Below are 21,288 nucleotides of genomic sequence, written 5' to 3'. Positions count from 1 at the left end.
GCTACTGTGAAGAGACTATGGGCTAGATTTACTAAGCTGCGGGTTTGAAAAAGTGGGGATGTTGCCTATAGCAACCAATCAGATTCTAGCTGTCATTTTGTAGAAGGTGCTAAATGAATGAAAGCTAGAATCTGATTGGTTGCTATAGGCAACATCCCCGCTTTTTCAAACCCGCAGCTTAGTAAATCTAGCACTATAAGTAGTTTTATTGAACCCTCCTCCACTGAACACAGCAGTGAGGTAAGAGCTATGCTGATTTGATGATTATTCTAAACATTTTGGCAAAGTGTTGGATAATTTATTTTTTGCTTCGCAAGATATTGTAAATTATGTTATATTTTCAATGTATGTGTGTAAGGTATATATGCGCATGTTATACTGGGTTTCTGTACACTGTATGGACAAAAGTATTTGGCCACACCTGTTAATTATTGAATTGAGGTGTTTCAATCAGACCCGTTGCCAGAGGTGTATAAAATCAAGCACCTAGTCCTGCAGTTTCCATTTGCAAACATTTGTGATACAAAAATGGGTCGTTTTGAAGAGTTAAGTGACTTCAAGCGTGGTACTGTGCAATAAGTTGGTTCATGAAATTTCATCCCTGCTGGATATTCCACGGACAACTGTAAGTGATATTATTAGAAAGTGGAAGTGCCTAGGAACAGCAACTCAGCTACGAAGCAGAAGACCAAATAAAATCACAGAGCGAGGTCAATGACTGCTAAGGCGCATTCCATAGCTGAAGAGTTCCGAACTTCCACTGGCATTAATGTAAGCACAAAAACTGTGCGGTGGGTGCTTAATGGAATGGGTTTCCATGGCCGAGCAGCTGCATGCAGCCTTACATCAACTAGACCAATGCCAAGCGTCGGTGTGCTTTACACCACTCAATCAGACACTGGACTGTGGAGCAGTGGAAACGTGTTCTGTGGAGTGACGAATCACGCTTCTCTGTTTGGCAGATGGGCGAGTCTGGGATTGGTGGATGTCGGGAGAACGTTACCTGCCTGACTGCATTATTCCAACTGTGAAGTTTGGTGGAGGAGGGATAATGATATGGGGCTCTCTTTCAGGGTTTGGGCTAGGCCCCTTATCTCCAGTGAAGGGCCATCTTAATGCTTCAGCATACCAAGTCATTTTGGACAATGCTATGCTTCCAACTTGTGGCAACAGTTTGGGGAAGGCCCTTTTCTATTCCAAAATTACTGTGCCCCAGTGCACAAAGCAAGGACTACAAAGTCATGGTTTAAGGAGTTCGGAATGGAAGAATCTGACTGGCCTGCACAGAGCCCTGACTTCAACCCCATCGAACACCCTTGGGATCAACTGGAACGGAGATTGCGAGCCAGACCTTCTCATCCAACATCAGTGCCTGACCTCATAAATGCTCTACAGAATGAATGGGCACAAATTCCCACAGAAACACTCCAACATCTTGTGAAAAGTCTTCCAAGAACAGTGGGAGCTGTCATCACTGCAAAAGGGGGACCAACTCTATATTAAAATATATCTATTTGAATACAATGTCATTACAGTCCCTGTTGGTGTAATAGTCAAGCGTCCGAATACTTTTGTCCATATAGTGTATATGCACACATATATAAAAGGTAAAGTTGGCTCTTTGCGGTACCTATAGATATTTTTGGGCTCTTGGTCTCTGACTGTTTGGTCACCCCAGAACCTATATGTTCATTTCATTGTCAGATGGTTTATGGGGTGTTGCTTGAATTTAACTTGAGTTAGTTTTATTAAACGGTTTAATCACATTAACTTGGATAATTTATCTTTGTACGCAGAGATAAGGGTTTTTCCAATTAGTAAGTGTTAATTATAAGATGTAACTTCCATAACTTTATTATATAATTTATACCTTATAGCAAAATTATTTTTATTGTTATCTGGTATTCTACTGATGTATATAGCAGTGTTCTATTACATTACATTAATCATGTTGATTGTATTTTGATTTTAGACCTGGGGGTATATTTACTAAACTGATGGTTTGAAATGGTGGAGACGTTGCCTATAGCAACCAGATTCCAATTATTTTATTTAATACATTCTACAAAATGACAGCTAGAATCTGATTGGTTGCTATAGGCAATATCTCCACTTTTTCAAACCCGCCGTTTAGTAAATATACCACCATGTCATCAGAAGTTTCCTCTGCTATCATTAACGGGTTTATTGTTGTTAGTCTAGCCATCTTAGTTCTGTACATACTATTACTTTGGGGGGGGGGGGGGGATTGAGTTATTAAGACATACTTGTATATTTGATCGTTATCATTCATAAATGGCTATTTTGGACTGATTTTATCTTTATAATTATGTATATTTCTTTATGAGTTAGGTTTAATATAAAATTCAGTTGTATTCAATTTCTAGGCTGTTTTTTGCATGTTTTGTGGTTGTCTATTGACCAGCTACTCGGTATATAAACCGAATAATGTCATTATAATGACAAGTAATTATCTATAGTATTGAAATCTTTGCAAGCGATACATTTCCTTCTAAGTAGTGAGGTTAGGTAGTATCGTTGTGTGTGTAGTTTCATTTAATTTTCACCAATGATGTGTTTACTATGTTGAATAATATAGAATTCTGTGTATTTAGCCATATATGAACATTTATAGTGCGAGTGATAACCTATTGTGGAATATTGTGTTTAAACTAAAATGAGTAAAGTGGGAGCAAAATAAATATAGGACTATAACAAACGTTTTGATAAATTCCAAGTCACATTTACCGTGGATCTTAAACTTGCTCCACATCTTCCACCACAAAGTGCCCATTTAATTCCTCCCACATGAAAATGCTGCCCTCATGAATCCACCAACTGGACCTTCTGCAAAGTCTCCTCATCCTCAGGACGTCACCTTACTCAATGAAGCTCCATAAACGTCACCCAAGACCCTCTATACAAGAAGCCTCCATACACCAAAGACTCCCTCTACAATAAGTCTTCATCGTCCCTAAGGAACACAACTGGACCACTAACAATGGGCCTTCATTGTTCCTCTAAAAAAAACTTTTAAAAGTGTACCACTGCCTGAAGTCAATGGAGGAAGCCATTTTTGAGGGACAAATCAATATACAGTATATTGAGACGACCAATTCACTAAGAACCAGACATCATAAAAGGACTCCCATTTATTAGCAATATCATTGGTTCCTTATGAAACCACAGGCTACATTCTCAGAACTATTGTCTGATCTGCGTATAAACGTCCGATGCAATATAACTAACTCCCCTTCATCTCCCCCACCACAAGGATTCCTCCACATACTGTCTCATCATCCCGCCAACAGGGCCACTCTGTAATAGGGCTCTATTCCTCCACCCAGGAAGTTACTGCACATTGAACCTCATTCATCCCCCTAGACTCCCTTCTCACCACAATCTCTCTATCGTTGTTAATAACACCACCATCTCCTCTGTCACCCAACTCCGCTGCCTGGGTGTCACCTCTCTTTTGACCCCCATGTCCAATCCCTTGCTCAAGCCTGTCGCTTTCAACTGCGCAACATCGCCCGCATCCGACCCTTCCACTCACATGACGCCACCAAAATCATCATCCACGCACTCATCTCCCGCCTCGACTACTGCAACCTTTTCCTCACTGGTCTCCCCCTCTCTCATCTCGTCCCCCTCCGCTCTGTACTCAATGCGTCTACCAGACTCATCTTTCTCTCACGCCGCTCCTCCTCTGCCTCCCCATCCCCTACAGAATCCTCTTCAAACTCCTCATAACCACTTACAAGGCTCTCTCCCAGTCTACTGCTCCCTATATCTCTAACCTCCTCACCATTCACACTCCTGTCCGATCCCTGCGCTCTGCTAATGACCGTCGCCTCTCCTCCACTCTAATTACCACTTCCCACGCCAGAATCCAAGACTTCGCCCGAGCTGCCCCCCTGCACTGGAATGACCTCCCTCGTTCTATCCGTCTCGCTCCCAATCTGTGCTCCTTCAAACGTGCACTTAAAACTCACCTGTTCCTCATAGCTTATCAGCCATCCACTTAACCCCTCATCTACTCTGCTCGCCATTCCCTCTCTCCCCTGACATCACCAGCTCCCTCTCGTACCTGATTTGTCCACCCTCCCTTAGGATGTAAGCTTGTATGAGCAGGGCCCGTCTTCCCTCGTGTCTCCATACCTGTTCTTCTGCTCTGTCCTTACTCCATAGGTCTGTCCCGGAGTTACTGAAGCATTGGTACTTTGTGTTTATCGTTCTGTACTGTTTAACTCTGTATGGTCTACTGTTTGTACTATGTACAGCGCTGCGGAAACCTTGTGGCGCCCAACAAATAAATAAATAATAATAATAATTCATTCGCCACATTATGTTTGTCCATTAGGACCTGTGTTTTCCACAAACCTGGACTGCTACATGCAGAATAAAAGACATAAAAACAAAGTTCTGAGACTAGCAGTGATAATTCAACTTAGACTTTTAATGAAACCGTTAACAAAACAGTCAATTGTGTTTCAAACAGAAAAGTCAGGAGAACAAATCTATAATTACATTCAATGAAATAACAGATAAAGATGGAATCACATTTCCTATAATTAGAAGGCTGAGATTTCTGCAGTCTAATAGGTCAGCTGAGGTTTGTCTCTCGCCAAGTTCATGCGTTGTTACATCAGTAATTTCTTGTCCTTGCCAGAATTGATTATAAGTCCCCATTTGAAGATGATTACTGTATATATAGCATGATGTATCTACAATACACCTTATTCAGCAACATCTGTTTATATTATCTTGTATGTTGCTCTGAAATAGAGGTGTAACACCGGGCCGTTAAGTACTATACCATAACTCCAAACACGTCACCAGCAGGAGAGGGGGCGTGGTCACTGGAAAAGGGGGCGTGGTCACATCACAAAGGGGGCCGCCTGTAAACCTCAAATCGGGACAATTGGAAGTTATGCTATATACTGTCTGGTGCTCAGCACAAAAAATCTCAATCTGACCTATAGAACATTAAATGTTTTGGGGTCTATTTACTAAACTGCATGTTTTAAAAAGTGGAGATGTTGCCTATAGCAACCAGATTATATCATTTATTTAGTACATTCTACTAAATAACAGCTAGAATCTGATTAGTTGCTATAGGCAACATCTCCACTTTTTAAAACATGCAGTTTAGTAAATAGACCCCCTTGTCTTAGAACAGCCAATTAGTAGCTTACTTTCATTGCCTAGCATACGCTAGACAGATTTAAAGCAAATTGCCGATTGGTTGCTGGAGTTCAATACAATTTTTGCACCAACATCCTATGTCTGTAAATGAGCCCTAGAGAATGGAAAATTGGATGCTGTTAGCCAATGCTTGTAACACCAAAGCTTAAACCTGGAGGTGCCTAGGCAGCCTGAGCTTACATTAAAAGATCAGGTATCAACTCCAAGTTTTACGATCTTTGCACACGGGTAAATCTAGTTGCAGAATTATCAGATTCCTATAAATGCATCAGGAAGCTAAACACTCACTTATTAACAGCTTCTCAAATGTTGTGTAGGTTTTGAAAGAAAAGTTTTTTAATTATGAGAATTATATACTATTAGAAGCATGTAACCACGGTTCTATCGGAACATCTGTCCCTACTCCCAGTTACGTGTCTTTTAGAGCTGAGTACTTGTGTTGCGGTCATGTTATGCCATGTCCTAGCTGGTCCTGTCAATCACGTGTAATGCACTACAGGGCGGCTTCTATAGTTTAGAAAACGTGACATCTTTTGTGGTCTTCTTCTGCATTATGGCCTGTGCGGATTTAATGATGTCTTGCGTCTGAAGCATACTCATGTTCCAAGTTGCCTGTAACATGGACAGAACATGGTTATGATAAAGCTTTGTGAGGTGCAAGGGAGAGGGAACAGCAGGGAAGGGCACTCACCATGTAATCCAAACTTTCCTGCACTGAGTGGTCTCGAGCGTACAGTAAATTCACTTTGGTTCCTTGAACTGCAACAGGGCTCTTGCTAACAATCTCCGAGGCCAGGTCAAAAGCAGCAAGTAGGAGGGACGGCTTATCGGGGAACACCCGGCTGCAGAATAAAGAAAAAGTCATCCCAAGGAACTACATATCTGGGGGAAAAACATTGTATTACAAGGAGAAATCCACTATGTATACACAGAGAGGAGAGTGGCCATGACATCACTGCACACACGAGGAGCAGCCACATGCAAACATTTGGGAGCAAAGAGCTCTGGGAATGCCAAGTGCTGGCTATATAAGCTTCTCATGTCTCACCTTTACTTGTGCAAAGCCTCCCCCCTCTGTATTCTCACACCCCTGGACCCGAGTACTCACCCTTTCTATACCTATGTCCTAGAACTGCACTACAAAACTAAAAGGACACAAGGATAATTAGTACATTTATAAGTATTGCTCCTATCCTTCAAATAATGTTGAATTATTACTAACTACAATTCAGCAAAACTGCTGTTACTGTACCTAAGTACACTCTGATTACTACTACTGGTAATATACACAGTTACTATATCTTCTTACACTTTACCCACCTATACTATTTATATGACTTATCTATACAAAGTCAAAGTACGTTACGATAAATAGAGAAGAGTTAAAAGATATTAAAAAAAAAAAAAAGGAAAGAGCAATATAGATAAAGAAAAACAAATATAGTGAAGCTGGAATGATTGTGCAGATCACACGATAAACGACCGTTTGGTCCCATAGTGTGTACGCTTCCACGAACGTGTTTTATCGCGCCAAAACACAGCGCATTGTTTGATTTGGTTTTACAAACTTCTGATCAACAATGGATTATCCTCTATATATCTGTAGAGAGTGCAAAGTCACAATCTTTTCAGCAGATGGTTACGAGAGATGAAGATCACAGATCTGATCGTGTAGTTGTGTGCACATGAATCAGCATAGTCATCAGGACTTTCAGTCATTGGTGAAATCATTACAGATACTGCATCTAGGTGTGTACCCAGCTTAAGAGCAGTGGTGATACTATAATATACGGTATACAGGTGTGGATGGTGTGTAAGAGATAATATGTAGTGGAAGATACTTTTATATCTATATACACGGTAATTGTAGGTTATAAAAATGACAGGTATATGTGTACAAGTTCAGTTTTGGTGCAGTAACTATTGAGCAAATGCCATTTAATTGTGGAAAGGACGAGAGTGCGAGTGGTTTATAAGGTTAAGTGTGCGAAGGGGGCAAGTAACTAACAGCACAGGATTAATGTGAATAATATCTTGAATATTGTCCTTTCTAGTACACACACAGGAGCAGAGCTACACTGTGTACACACAGACACCCACAGTGCAGAGCTACTGTTTACACACATACAGAAGAGTCACACACTGGTACCTGACAAAACCACTACTCAAGGCCTCATCGGACATCATCTTCCTAGCAGTAAAAGCCAGCTCATTCACCAGGCTGTGGAGGGAAAGAGAGAATCAATAGTATAGAAAGCAGCTCTGTCTACATTCCTCAGTTAGTCATTTGTTGCTGTGAACCTCTGGGTGAATATATAGATCATACTAGCAAACACATTAACATGAAATTTTATTTAATGTTTGGAACACGTGTGGACTCGGTGGTGGCGGAATGGTCTGTTCCATGATAAGTAGAGGGTGTTCTATTTCCATATATTCACTTGTTAACTCTTATTTATTTTTTCATTACCATCAATACTAGTTTAATATATATTAATATATATATATATATATATATATATATATATATATATATATGTGTGTATAATTTGTGTAGCTTTATAGATTTCTCACTGTATTTTATCACTTAATTTTCATTTCATTCATAATATTTTTACCGCCACCAGATCCCATGCAGCATTTTAGGATTTACAAAACACCTGCATCGTTTTTATTCCTCTATTTGCTCATTTTCTCCATCTACTTACAATACATAATTTCCATGACCACCGGCTCCCAAAACACCATTGGGACAAGATTTACTCTAAACAACCAGATGAAGGTAGCCCGAACCCAGGTGAGTCCACCCAACGCTCCACGGCAACAGCCAAGAACAGTAGAACTTCATAGAAGCCATCGATGACTATCTATAGCCGACGCTATAGAATCAGAACTTACTTAGGTCACAATTCCATGAGAACCTACTGACTGTTACTTGCCGATGCCATGAGAACCTGCTGAATGGGAGCAGTTTGAGGTAATGTTTCACCCGCTAGGTTTTAGGACATGACACAGGCTTGTACTCGCACAGAAAATCATCACCACCATTTATTTATATAGCACCACTAATTATGTAGTGCTGTACGGTGAACTCACTCACATCAGTCCCTGTCCCATTGGAGCTTACAGTCTAAATTCCCTAACACACACACACACACACACTAGGGTCAATATGATAGCAGCCAATTAACCTACCAGTATGTTTTTGGAGTGTGGGAGGAAACCGGAGCACCCAGAGGAAACCCACGCAAACACGGGGAGAACATACAAACTCCTCACAGATAAGGCCATGGTCAGGAATTGAACTCATGACCTCAGTGCTGTGAAGCAGAAGTGCTAACCACTGAGCCATCGTGCTGCCCACCAACCTAGACAGTTTGTTTCATCCTTATTAGAGCACCTCAGTGCAAGTCGTTCTGCACTGAGGAATCCCAACAAGGTGTGTATTCTGTGGCAGCAGGTCCTAGCTGTTTGTCAGCTATAAATATGAAATAATACACTGTATTTAAAATCATAACACAGTTAAAGTTGTTTAGTTCCTCAATGCTGACTTGTTGCAGCAATATTCAATGGCAATAAAAGTTCACACTGTTTATTCAACATTTGTCAAATGCTCTAAAGATCTAACATACTAAAGCACAGTTGGCACCAGACATTAGAAACGTAACCTTACCCTATCAGTTTAGGTATTATTTGGCCAAAATAAATAACTAAATAGTTTTTTTCCCTGTCCGTGCGTCTATTTTGTTGCCCGTTTATTACATAATCGGGTGGCACAACATTTAGCATTGTTCACAGTCAGCGCTGGGGTCATGGGTTCGATTCTGAGCAGGGCCCTTATCTATGTGGCGTTTGTATGTTCTCCTCGCGTTTGCCTGGGTTTCCCCCGTGTGTTCCAGTTTCCTCCCACACAGTCCAAAGGTTAATTGACTTCTTAAAAAATGAACCCTACTGTCTTTGTGTCATAGAGAATTTAGATTGTAAGCTCCACTGGGGCAGGGACTGACGTGAAGGATTACATATGCTTTGTACAGCACTGAGTAATATGTAGGTGCTGTATAAAAAAAAAAGCTAAACGAAAAAAAAAACCTGTTAATAAATAATCTCCCTTGTGGATCTGGTATATTGGACCTTTTACACAAAAGTGGAGAAATCTGAAAACAGGGTTAAAAAATAAATAAAATTATTTGATGGAACAACTATACACTATCGCACCTTATTCCACTAAAAATATTTTATTTAGGATGTGAAAAACCGATCCCCTAGACAGAATAATTTCTACATGGCAGATTAATAAAAATCATAAAAAAAAATAAAATAATCACATTGTGAGATTTCTATGAACGTTACATGTTATTGCAGCATTACCTAGATCACTCATTTTTTTATGGGAAGAGGTGGAAGCACGGTGATAGGTTATATTGTCTATATATCTACAAAGAACAGCAATTGTAAACACGAGATAAGGCGCATTTTCCATTCCTATTTTATAGGCTAATCCCCAATAAAACACATGATTCAAGGTGAGGGGGGAACGTTTGAAAATGTCATTCTGTCCTATTGGCTTATAGGGCTGGATCCATAACCCACCTGCAGTGCTGCTGGGGTTGATTGAAATAAAAGTGCATAATAATAATAAATAATAATAATAATATATATTTATATGTACAGACACACAAACACATACATATATCCTACGGACTATAGAAAGATCTACTGTATGATAAAGGATGTAAATCAGTAAAATGCACATGAACAGCGTAAAGCACAACAGGTTTATTGCTGTGTTAGACGAGAAGTGGTTTATAAGAATGCTATAAACCGACTTCAACAAACGACTTGAATGCACACTTGTGACACACAATGATTTCTATGACTACACGGGACTAGTTGTAGTTAATCTCTGTCCTTTTTTACAAGCTTTTCTTCAAACATTAACCGAGATGGGATCTATATATTGAGAGAAGGGGAGGGGCTGTAAGGATGTGTGATTATGAAAATAAATAAGTCTTGTGTGAACAAAATAAACTATGAGACACTCTGTTCTACTTCCTTTATTGTAGATGAATTATAAATGTACGCCAGACATTGATAAAGAACGCCAGCAGCCTGGGCTATATATCTGTAAAGAAAAGAGAATCCTACAAAGACAAGCGATTGTGCGCACTGACGCTTATGCCCCGGCACGAAACACCTTGTCCATTTACATCAATTATATAGGAGGAGCTGTCATTACAATCAGCCAACACTAGGGGAGAAAAATAACGGTACAAATAAACAGAGCGCTATATCTTTTAGCAATATTGTACAACAGGACTTTGGACGCAGTCGGTTTTAATCGGTCTATAATGTGGTATGTAAAGCTGGACCACAGAAATATGGTTTATTGGTCAGGGGGGCAGTGATTGGATGGTGAACTGCAGCCTTCTATGTGCACCAGGAGTCTCGCACAATTCATTAGCCACAAGCCACTTCAGTCAGCAATACGGGAAGACACTTCGGCTGGATACACACTACAGGGCTTTCAGACGATTATCAGGTCAATCACACGATAAAGGACCGTTCGGGGCGATATCGCATTAGTGTGTACGCTCCAACGATGAACGATTATCGCTCCAAAGCTCGTCGTATCGTTTCATTTCATTTTTAAACCGGACTAAAAATTTCTCGTTCAACGATGGAACGATGTCGTTCCAATTCTGCAGTGTGTACACACTCAGGACCGGCAGTGTCCATAGAACTCTATGGAGTGTGCAGAGTCACAATCTTTTCAGTCGATGGTTATGACAGATGAAGAGCACAGATCTGAAGATAAATCTTGTAAAATGTGTATAGTGTGTGCACATGAATCGGCTGCTGATCGGGACTTTGTCGGTTAAATAGTTACCAATATCTCATCGTGATAAATTTTCTGTAGTGTGAATCCAGCTTTACTCCGTCAGGGTAAAGTAACCAAAGCTGGTGCAGAGGAAGATAAACGTTGTGTTACCCATAATTGTAATTTTTCTAGTGGACTTTAGAAAATGAAAGAAAACACGATGGTGTAGAAATTGCAAGACTATCTCCTTTACACCAATTCCTAGGCCTCCTGCGTGTGGACTCTCCAATGTTCTGTTCCATGACAAGCAGGGATGCACTATAGCCACGTTTTACGATACGACTTTCTTTTACAATGGTTCTGACAAATATTAAAAACTGCCTGTGGTTAAAAAAAAAATGCGCCTATGCCAGTTAAGAATCAATGTTTGTAGGAGAAGAACAGTTTTCCTGCCTCTCCTGTGTCTTCCCGGGAAGGGAAATGGTGCACTGTATGCTATATTCGTGTAGAGAGCGGACATGGAGCAGAGGGGTGGTACCACTGAGCGTTGATCAGTGATTTTACATATATTTATTCTGTTTATACCAGAGCCGTGGAGTAGCTGTGCTGAGCAGAGACGGCATTATACTGGGATGTTGGGGTACTAATCGTCCAAGTCGAGGAGTCTCAAGGTGAGAGCTACAGAGATCCTCAACTTACCAAAAAGAGACTATCACAGTGGAGACAGGATTTCTGCTGGAAGGGCCTAAATGATAATATATTATGGTTTTCACTCTAGTACGACATAGCTGTATGTGTAATTGCGAGTAAAGCCATTAATATCCAGTGGCAGATTAATCTAAATTCATTTTTTGTTGATTATTTCCCAGCTTTCTTGGAAATTAATTTTGCTACGTAACAGCGAGAAATATTATTGTTTGTGATTTGTTTTATATACTGTATTTGGATTCCTATATCTGTATAGCTGTTGTCTTTGGCATGCATGTCAACGTGGACATCGGATGTCATTATTTACAACCTGTTAGCGAAACAGATTTTGTACATATATACAGTTCCTGTCTCTGCAGTAAATATGCGTATGTAAAAGCATTAGTAAAAATATTGGTCCCATTTAGATACAGTTTAAATAAAACAGTAATTGCAGAGACTGAATAAACATAGAGGATATGGCAAAGCTTTGTCTCCACCTAGTGGTGGAGAAATTAGCTGCTACATTACTATCATTTATAGCACACAATAAATATCTAAAGAGTAAGCGTTGCTAGTGCTTATGGAGTCACCAAAGTCACCTACATGAATTGTCCATCATTTACTGGAGGGTTATAGAAGGGACACAGATTTATATATAATAGATAGAAAGTGTTTTATAACATTACCCTGAGCTCTCCCCAACACCAGTTTGAGAGCTGCATTCACCATCTGGCTCACAAAAAGTCAGGGCAGACAATTCTGTATTTCTGGGAGGACAAAAAGTGCACCTCCCCCCAATTTTACCATTGCCAGCACTAGGCTCTGCCAGCCTAGGCCAAGCACTATAGCAGGGAAGCCTGCCATGATGACAAACCATAGTTTTACCAGCCCCATGCTTTTATCATCAAGTAGATTTGTAGGGCGCCACAGTGCTCCACAGCGCCATACAGTAGGGAAAACAGTACTTACATAAAACAGGGACATACAAGGTAGACAAAATGAATGGAGACATGAAAACAAAGAGTATGAAGGACTCTGCTCATTAGAGAGCTTACATTCTAAGTGGAAGAGGGCACCGCTGAAACAAGAGGAGCACAGGTGGCTCCGAGCGTGGAGCAGGACAGGAGAAGTCTTGTAGGCACGAGTGAGAGCTGGTTACCACCAACACTAGGGCTCTTCCCACACCCCTGGGGCAGCGATTGTGGGGTAATAATAATTACTTAAATGTTAAAAAACATTTTGTCCCTAGTGCACCACATATCCCAGCATGCCCAGGCTGCCATTAAGGGTATGGGCATGTTGGCGCTTGTAGTACTACAAGCACCAGCATATCCGTGGTTGCCAGGGCACTCCGACACTTGTAGAACCACAATTGCCAAATCATATGCCCCCCCCCAACCAAAAACCTTTAACTCACAGGGGCATATGCAATTAGATGTGGAACGTCCCGCAAATGTAATCCACGGCACCGCAATAAGGCTGATCTTTGTTTGCACCCCATAGGGTTGCAACGGAAAATCCGCGTTATTGGAGTACCATTTTACCCTCCATATTTGTGTAAATAAATATTATTTATTTTTACAAATGCCTGCAGGACCTAGAATCAGCCTATTCTAGTTTCAGTCTGTCTTGTGCCATCATTTCTATTGCAAGTTCTTATTTATCCGAGTTCACTATTGAAGTCAGGCTGGGACAAACCACTGGCAGAAGTCACCCACATGTGTGCATGTAGCATGAACAGCACATACATAGACTGTGTACATCCTACTTCATCTTACTATACTTTTCCAAGTACCTTCTGCTCCCAATGATGCTGGGGAGACGCTGCAGGGTTCCTACATCGGCCGCAAGACCCACGTCCACCTCCTGCAAGACAGAATTATAAAGGCAGCTTCTGATTGGTCAGTTACAGAGCTGGATCTAACATTAGACACCCAGGCCTATGCCTAGGGGCACCACATGGAGAGAGAGACTGCTCTGATTGCTCAGTGCATAGGTCTAATTTTGTTTTTGGCAAAAAGAAATTAACTTAAGATATGAGATGATTTTGTAAGGGGTGGGACTTAAATTTTAACAAACTTAAACTGTGCTAATTAGACCGAACTTCTAATTAAGAAAAAGCACAGTCCGCCAACAAACCACTATCAGTATTATGTGTAAACTTAAAGGGGCCGGCAGAAAACACAATGACAGCTCACATTATACCCTACCAGAGTCAGATTGTCTGATATTTGTTACCTTAACTTGAAAATAGGAATCCTGGGTGCAGTAACGGATGTCACAGGCACAGACGAGATCCACACCTGGTGGGACATTACTAATAAAGACACAATCTCACACTCACAACAGTAAGATACCCACTGTTACCCTTCAGAGTCTTACCTCCTCCAATACAGGCGTTGTGAACTGCGACAATCACGGGCTTTGTGCACTGAAAGTGAAGACACAAAGTTTGACAACTGTCGATCTCAATTCCAAAACACATCTATATTCTGAATATTGTCTTAGCAGCTGCCTGGCTATTAAGCCTATTTAAGACGTTGGAGTGTGGCACACAAGCCAGCCCTTGCAAGATGTAAGCCCCTATACCTGGGAGGTGAGTGCATCTGATTTTAACTGCATTTTAATGATGTCTAAAGCATATAGGTCAGTGTAGGACCTGCATACAGTCCAGTACCTTTGATGCTGGAATGCAGGCTTAAATGTTTTGATCAAAATATGAACCTCATGCTTTCATTTTTCTAGATACATATAGATAAGCAGTGTTTAGGATAAGCGCTGACAACAACGGTCTTTTTTCTTTGTATACATATAGGAGATTTATATTGCCATGCAGCTGGTATTAAAAACCTGTAGATACGTTCCTTAATGACTCAGACCCTGAATGTACATAAACTGCTCTAGTGATCAGAGGATTCACAGACTGTTGGCACTTACAGCATAAGGCACACAATATACAGTCAGCAAGAAGCTAAATATCTACTTGGAGATACTAATCAAAAAGGGGGCCGCCTATTACAAATTAAACACAACTAAAACGGACGCTCTCCCTATTAACTTGACAGAGCCCCTTCTGGTCGCCTCAAGACGGCCTTCCCATATTCTTGGAGGTCCCTTTCCATGCCCTATCTGGGAATCATGATAACCCCACGTTTAGATTCCCTCTTGGAGGCCAACTATGGTCCACTATTAATTCAGTTAAACACTCTGGCAAAAGCGTGGCAGCACTATGAGGTCTCCTGGCTAGGCAGGATAGCCGTGTTTAAAATGTCCCTTCTCCCCAAAATGATGTATTTATTTAGGACTTTGACTTTTAGGTTGCCCAAATTCTTTATGGACAAATTACGTAACTTACTTACCTCTTATGTATGGAAAGGGAAACCTCCTAAACTAGCTTATACAATGATAGCACGCTCAAAAAAGACCGGGGGCTTAGCCTTGCCGGATTTGGTCAAATACCAGGACGTGCCCATCTTAGCTCAGCTCAGAGACTGGTCTCTCCCGGGCTCCCTTAAATCCTGGGTCGACTTGGAGAGAGGCCTCAATAGTACATTCCCATTGGCTGACCCTCTCTGGATTCCTAGGTCCTGGAGACCCCCCCAGACTACCCTCCCACGTCTCACGTGTGATGCACTGACGACCTGGGACAAATTCCTAAAGACCTCTAACCTTGTCACCCTCTCTACCTCTAATCTTTCCCTCCTTGCAGTATCGAAACTTATTCCCAACCTAAACCTCTCTCTGTGGTATTCAGGGTGCATCACTAACCTCAAACTGCTCTATTCTGACTCAGGCCTACTACCCTTCTCTGAATTGAGGGACAAATTCCACATTCCTAACCAAGAATTTTACAAATACCTCCAGGTTAGGCACTGGCTACATTCCGTGCACCCACGGGCTCCTCCCTGCAACACCCACCAGCTCTCGTTTTATCTAGACTTTCAACTGGCAGTAAAAAAGCGGCTATCTCCTTCTGGTTCACTCACCTCAACTCAAGTCAACACCCGATAAAGGCCTCTTCCCAGCTGGCCTGGGAGAGGGATATTGGCCGGGAATTTGACTCGGACCAGTCCGACAAAATCTACCAAAATGCCCTCAGGATGTCGAGGTGTTTGAATCACTCTGCGATGCTTTACAAGTTGCTCTACAGACTCTATATGACCCCCGATAGGTTACATATGATTTGGCCAGATCAGTCCAGGACCTGTTGGCGTGGATGTGGAGAGATAGGGAATATTTTCCATGTTTTTTGGAGTTGTCCAGTGGTCAGAGTTCTTTGGGCAGAGGTGTACGCTTTAATATCTAAAGTTATTCAAACTCCGATCCCTAGTACACCAGAAGTTGCTCCCTTACATTTCTTCCCCCCACAAGTGCTATTGGGGGATCGGTATGTCATAGGCCACATTTTTATAGTTACCCGGGCGGTGATTGCCCAAGCCTGGAAATCAGCCACGCTGCCCTCCATAGGCAAGATAATCTCAAAGGTTCAGTTAAGTTGTGACATGGAAACGCTGGGAGTCCCTTACTCTTCTTCTGCCTTCTGTCCCCACATCATATGGTTTGAATGGAATCGATATGTAGCCAAATCCTCAGCCCTGCCCGCCTCTGGGGGAACCCCGTGTAACTCCCCACAGTAAAATCAAAGGGCTACCATCTTTGTTGTTGCTCAAACGATTTGTAAAATCTGTAAAATGTTGAGAGTGGAACTGTTTCATGCTATTGATTCATATTGATGTGTATTGCCCTACCCCTCCCCCCCCCTCCTACCCCTCCCCTTGATCCCCCCCCCCCCCTCCCAATTCCCCCCCCCCCCCCCCCCCCCTCTTCTCCCTTGTAATTTACAATGTATGTTTCTCTGGGGTTTTTTTTGTTCCATGTAGCCAAAAGGAAAAACTTTAATAAAATCATTATTGTAAAAAGGGGGCTCACTATAAGGGACTACCAATCAAACACAGGGGTAACAACAAACTGAAATAAATAAAAACAGGGCCGAGTCTGGGGGTAGGGGCTAGACAATCATTCGGCTACCACTATTAGGTGCTGTGGGGTAATAATGTCACAGTCAACAAAACAACCCATCCCTCTACTTGTACCGCCAATCTGAAGAGACGATCAGTCCACTATTAGGGGCGTCTGTCAACAAATTGGGCTTATCCCACTACTACAAACAACCAGAAAAAATAAAAATAAAGTGGCTCATCTCACTACTGGAACCTGCCAGTAAGAACGGAGGCCGACACTATAGGAGAAACCAGACAAAAAAGGGTGATCATCCCACTAATAGTTGCCACTGGATGTAAAAGAGGCTCATACCACTGTTGTGGGCCACGGGTTCAATATAGTAAAAGTTCCATCAGCAACACCATAATACACGTACTTCAAACTGTCAGCACAACAGTAACAAATACCAACATACTCCAATAATACATTCAGTGTGGCTGCTTTCTATCTATTGTTACCCATATACAGAACCCACTAGACAGGAACACAAACCTTCTCAATTACTGAAAAGGATTTCTGATATTCAAAAATCTTCTTCCGCATGTTCCAAGCGATTCTCGCAGTATCGTCTTCCTGTGGATTTAAGAAGTCTCCAGCAAGGTCCGTAAGATCGATTCCTGTGAGTAGGACAAACACTAAGGGTCATCATCATCAGATAACTGCAGCGTTAACATCTTTCTCTGTTTTATGTACACCTGAAAATAACATCCTTTGAATTCACACTCAAGAATCACAATAAGGTACAGGCATTATGCCGGCTGCACGAAAGCCATCCTTGCACTGGCGGCCATGTCATAGAGCACATAGTGTATATATCCAAAGAAATATGACAAGTACACAGTGTTTACACTGCCTGATAATTCAGCTGGGAGAGGTTAAATGCCAGATTTCTGTGGATGCAGAAAGTTTCCCACTGTCCTTAGGCGCAGACACATGTCACATCACAAAGGAATTGGAACAGAGCTCTTTAATAACTAGCTTAAAAAGATAACCACATATGATTTTAGGAATATTAAGCCTAAGAGACCACAGTCTTCATTAGTTTCCCTCTGTGACGATTATGTAGTATATCTAATGACCGATTGTTATTTTCTGTTGAATTCATGTATGACAATGTGAATATTTTATGTAACCTTGTAATGTAATCTCAACGTGTGCATTGCTAAATGACATGAGTTTGAACCTATGCAAGTGTCATTAATCTTTTCACATTATCCAGAGATAGATAAGCAGCTCTGAGGAGGATTTTTTTTGGTATGCAGAGGATGTGGACCTGACCAGCAAGCCGAACAGCAGAGGTGAGAACTCAAGGTCCTGTGAACATTCCAGATCTCAGGACATCCCTAGCTCACTTCGAAAGCCCTGTGACATTTGGGAGATCAATCTGTTCTACTTGACAGCTAAACTCTAAAGGTGTGAAAGCTATGTGGAGAAAGTTTTAAAATCTTCTGCCTTAGACAATAATGTGTGCATTTTCATGAGGGGGTTTATCAAGACTGAAATGTCCCATATTTCTCAATTGTGTTTCCTCACACACCAGGAGGTAAATGTATCAAGCTGAGTTTTACGGCGGGTTTGAAAAGTGGAGATGTTGCCTATAGCAACCAATCAGATTTTAGCTTTCATTTTGTAGAATGTACTAAATAAATGATAGCTAGAATCGGATTGGCTTTTCAAACCTGCCAGAAAACTCAGCTTGATAAATTTACCCCCGGTCTTAACTAGTAAGTAGTGACTGATTTTAGTTCCTATTTTATTTTCTGAAACTTATTTGTGCAACATATTGTATGTCTTGTAATTAATTTGTGTAGCTAAGCCTTCAAAGCATTTTTCAGATTAAATAAATTTAATCTAGTGTGTTCTCCATGATTCTTTGTGAAGTTACGAAGCCCAGGGAGGCTCATGTTACATGTATATATGATTTAAGTGTGAAACATTAATAAGTGGGTCCGGTGAACGTAAGGACACCATAATAAATCCTTTGTGGTGGCAGAAAAGGTGTATTCATTGCGAAGTGACCAAGGTGACGCCAGTCAGGGCCAGCTGTTCAGATTGCTGTATCTGGGACAGGCTGGGCGCTCACGTAGGGTGCTCGCGACACCCTACATTCACCCCTTACAACAAACCAACGTTTTGCTTGCTGCCCTTAGCAGATTGCCAGTGACAGGACAACTCTCACTGTGATATTACTGCTCATGAGGATATACAAAACTGACCTGACGTGAACATTTTCCCAGCAGCAGAAATAACAACAGCTCTACAATTAGCATCGTCTGTGAGAGCACGGAAGCAAAGTACCATCTCCCTACAAGGGAAATAAACAATACTGGATTTAATGTACAGGCCGAAGATGAGATTACAGGTCAATGTCTATACAACACATTATAGTCCTTTTAGAAAATCAGACCGATTCATTAGTCAGAAGTAAACAATTAGGTGAAAAAAATAACTGGATCTTAAAGGTGCAATGTGTAGTATTGGGTCTCTTATTTGAAATGCACATGTACCAAGTAATTGGAATAACACATAACTTTTATTAGTAAAAGATAAAAGGTTTGATTCTAAAAACCAGCAAAATATAAATGTGAAAAAGTGAAAATATAGTGTTTTAAAACTTGCCATGCATGAATCTTATGCCTTACTTATATATAATAATAGAACACATTATCTTAAATAATCAGCTTAGGGGGAATCAACCTCCAAATAAGCAAATAAGTTGCTTGTTTGCAGTACGCAGGATATAGACGGTGATTTCTGTCCCATTCTAAGGATATTGAAGGTGTACATTATAAGATATGTATAAGGGTTTCAGGTTAGTCTCACTATGGGTAGTGAAGGGTGAAAATTATAATTAGCATTTATTTTTATATAGCATACGCCACCGCTCATTACAATTGTGAACAAAACACAGTAATAAAACAAGATAAAGGTACAAGGGTATTAACAAACAATGAGGGAAGACAGTCCTGCTCGCAAGCTTACAATAGTACCCTTAGTATGTGTAATATAATTTGAATCAGTGCCAGGGTGGGTATTTATGCTACAGGATATGCCTTACTACCTCCAGAAAGCCTGGTTCATTGCATTTCTCTTTTCTGGACGGTTTATCTCCACATGGAAGATGTGATCCGCTGGCGTTGTCACTTTCAGGGTGTCATAGTTATATGAAGCTAATCCTGCCTCAGACGACATGTTCCGCAGTCCGAGAGTCACCTTAAAGAGGTCTGAAGATCACAAAACACAAGTTAGTTCTTTTCTATCATCCAAAGGGGCCTAAAATACAGTTTCTAGATTTTCTACAGGAGTTGGGTAAAGTTCAATGTGGGAGGTAGAGAGGGAGGGAGCAATGTGATCAGGCTGCACAGTTACAAGTCTAAGCAGATCACATGCAGTGCCTGTGACGGTGTATTTGTACAACATAAGAAAAGTATACAATACGGACATTATCCAGAAAATCTTGGATGGGATAATGGAAAATATAAGCCTTCAAATCATTTTGAGAATATCTTCAGTCCACAAATCTGCAGAAGCACTAACTGCTGGGTTATGTGTGTATTATATACACACATTATGGTTGTCCAGATTATGACACCGTTCACCTTATGTAGCTATTCCCCAGAATATTTACTAAACCTCAATTATCAGTTACCTTAGGGTGTATGGACAATGTCAACATTATTCAGTTTCTGACTTATCCATGCAATACAAACATGCACAGTCCTCTGCTTCTGTCTGACACAGTCCTATAGAACAGTGCTATGTACTAAGTCATTATTAGAGAGCAGTGCTGATAGTATGGAGACACCAGTATGTCAGACTGACAGTCTTGTCACTAAAAGACTCCTTACCTCTCCTCAGGAGTCCTCTGAGCACAGCCATGATATGTCCCCTTTACACCTATAGAAGAAACTCTAGGGTCAGAAAGCGGGCGTCGCCATCTTGTGTTTGTCAAGTTGGTTCCGCCTATGTATGGAGACACACACAGTGACTGGAGATGGGAGACATGGAGACACACAGAGTGACTGGAGATGGGAGACATGGAGACACACAGAGTGTCTGGAGATGGGAGACATGGAGACACACAGAGTGACTGGAGATAGGAGACATGGAGACACACAGAGTGTCTGGAGATGGGAGACATGGAGACGCACAGAATGGCTGGAGATGGGAGACATGGAGACACACAGAGTGTCTGGAGATGGGAGACATGGAGACACACAGAGTGACTGGAGATGGAGACATGGAGACACACAGAGTGACTGGAGATGGGAGACATGGAGACACACAGAGTGTCTGGAGATGGGAGACATGGAGACACACAGAGTGTCTGGAGATGCGATTCATGGAGACGCACAGAATGGCTGGAGATGGGAGACATGGAGACACACAGAGTGACTGGAGATGGAGACATGGAGACACACAGAGTGACTGGAGATGGGAGACATGGAGACACACAGAGTGACTGGAGATGGGAGACATGGAGACACACAGAGTGTCTGGAGATGGGAGACATGGAGACACACAGAGTGTCTGGAGATGCGATTCATGGAGACGCACAGAATGGCTGGAGA

The 21,288-nt window shown here is 41.5% G+C and overlaps 1 protein-coding gene across 1 annotated transcript; it reads right to left on the bottom strand.

Moving 5' to 3' along the window:
* Positions 1–4,438: 4,438 nt before the first annotated feature.
* ECH1 (enoyl-CoA hydratase 1) lies at positions 4,439–20,705 on the bottom strand. The gene is made up of 10 exons (XM_075186835.1): positions 20,566–20,705; positions 19,779–19,941; positions 18,934–19,022; positions 17,210–17,334; positions 14,099–14,147; positions 13,955–14,019; positions 13,512–13,582; positions 7,358–7,429; positions 5,900–6,050; positions 4,439–5,820 (listed from the first exon to the last, which is right to left on the bottom strand). The coding sequence occupies exons 1-10, from the start codon at positions 20,594–20,596 to the stop codon at positions 5,716–5,718; spliced, it is 921 nt and encodes a 306-aa protein (XP_075042936.1). The 5' UTR covers positions 20,597–20,705; the 3' UTR covers positions 4,439–5,715.
* Positions 20,706–21,288: the final 583 nt, after the last annotated feature.

The sequence above is a fragment of the Mixophyes fleayi genome, chromosome 9 (genome assembly GCF_038048845.1).
Source record: "Mixophyes fleayi isolate aMixFle1 chromosome 9, aMixFle1.hap1, whole genome shotgun sequence".
Taxonomy (NCBI): Eukaryota; Metazoa; Chordata; class Amphibia; order Anura; family Limnodynastidae; genus Mixophyes; species Mixophyes fleayi.
The sequence above is the reverse complement of the archived record's forward strand: the minus strand, read 5'-3'. Positions and strand labels throughout refer to the sequence as shown.

Bases quoted from the DNA above. Each gene is read 5' to 3' on its own strand.
- ECH1 (XM_075186835.1), bottom strand. From the start codon at position 20,596: ATGGCTGTGCTCAGAGGACTCCTGAGGAGAG. The intron at 19,023-19,778 runs GTAGTAAGGCAT...TTTCCCTTGTAG, and splicing joins ATGAACCAGGCTTTCTGGAG to GGAGATGGTACTTTGCTTCC. The intron at 6,051-7,357 runs GTACCAGTGTGT...TTTATTCTGCAG, and splicing joins TTGAGTAGTGGTTTTGTCAG to CCGGGTGTTCCCCGATAAGC.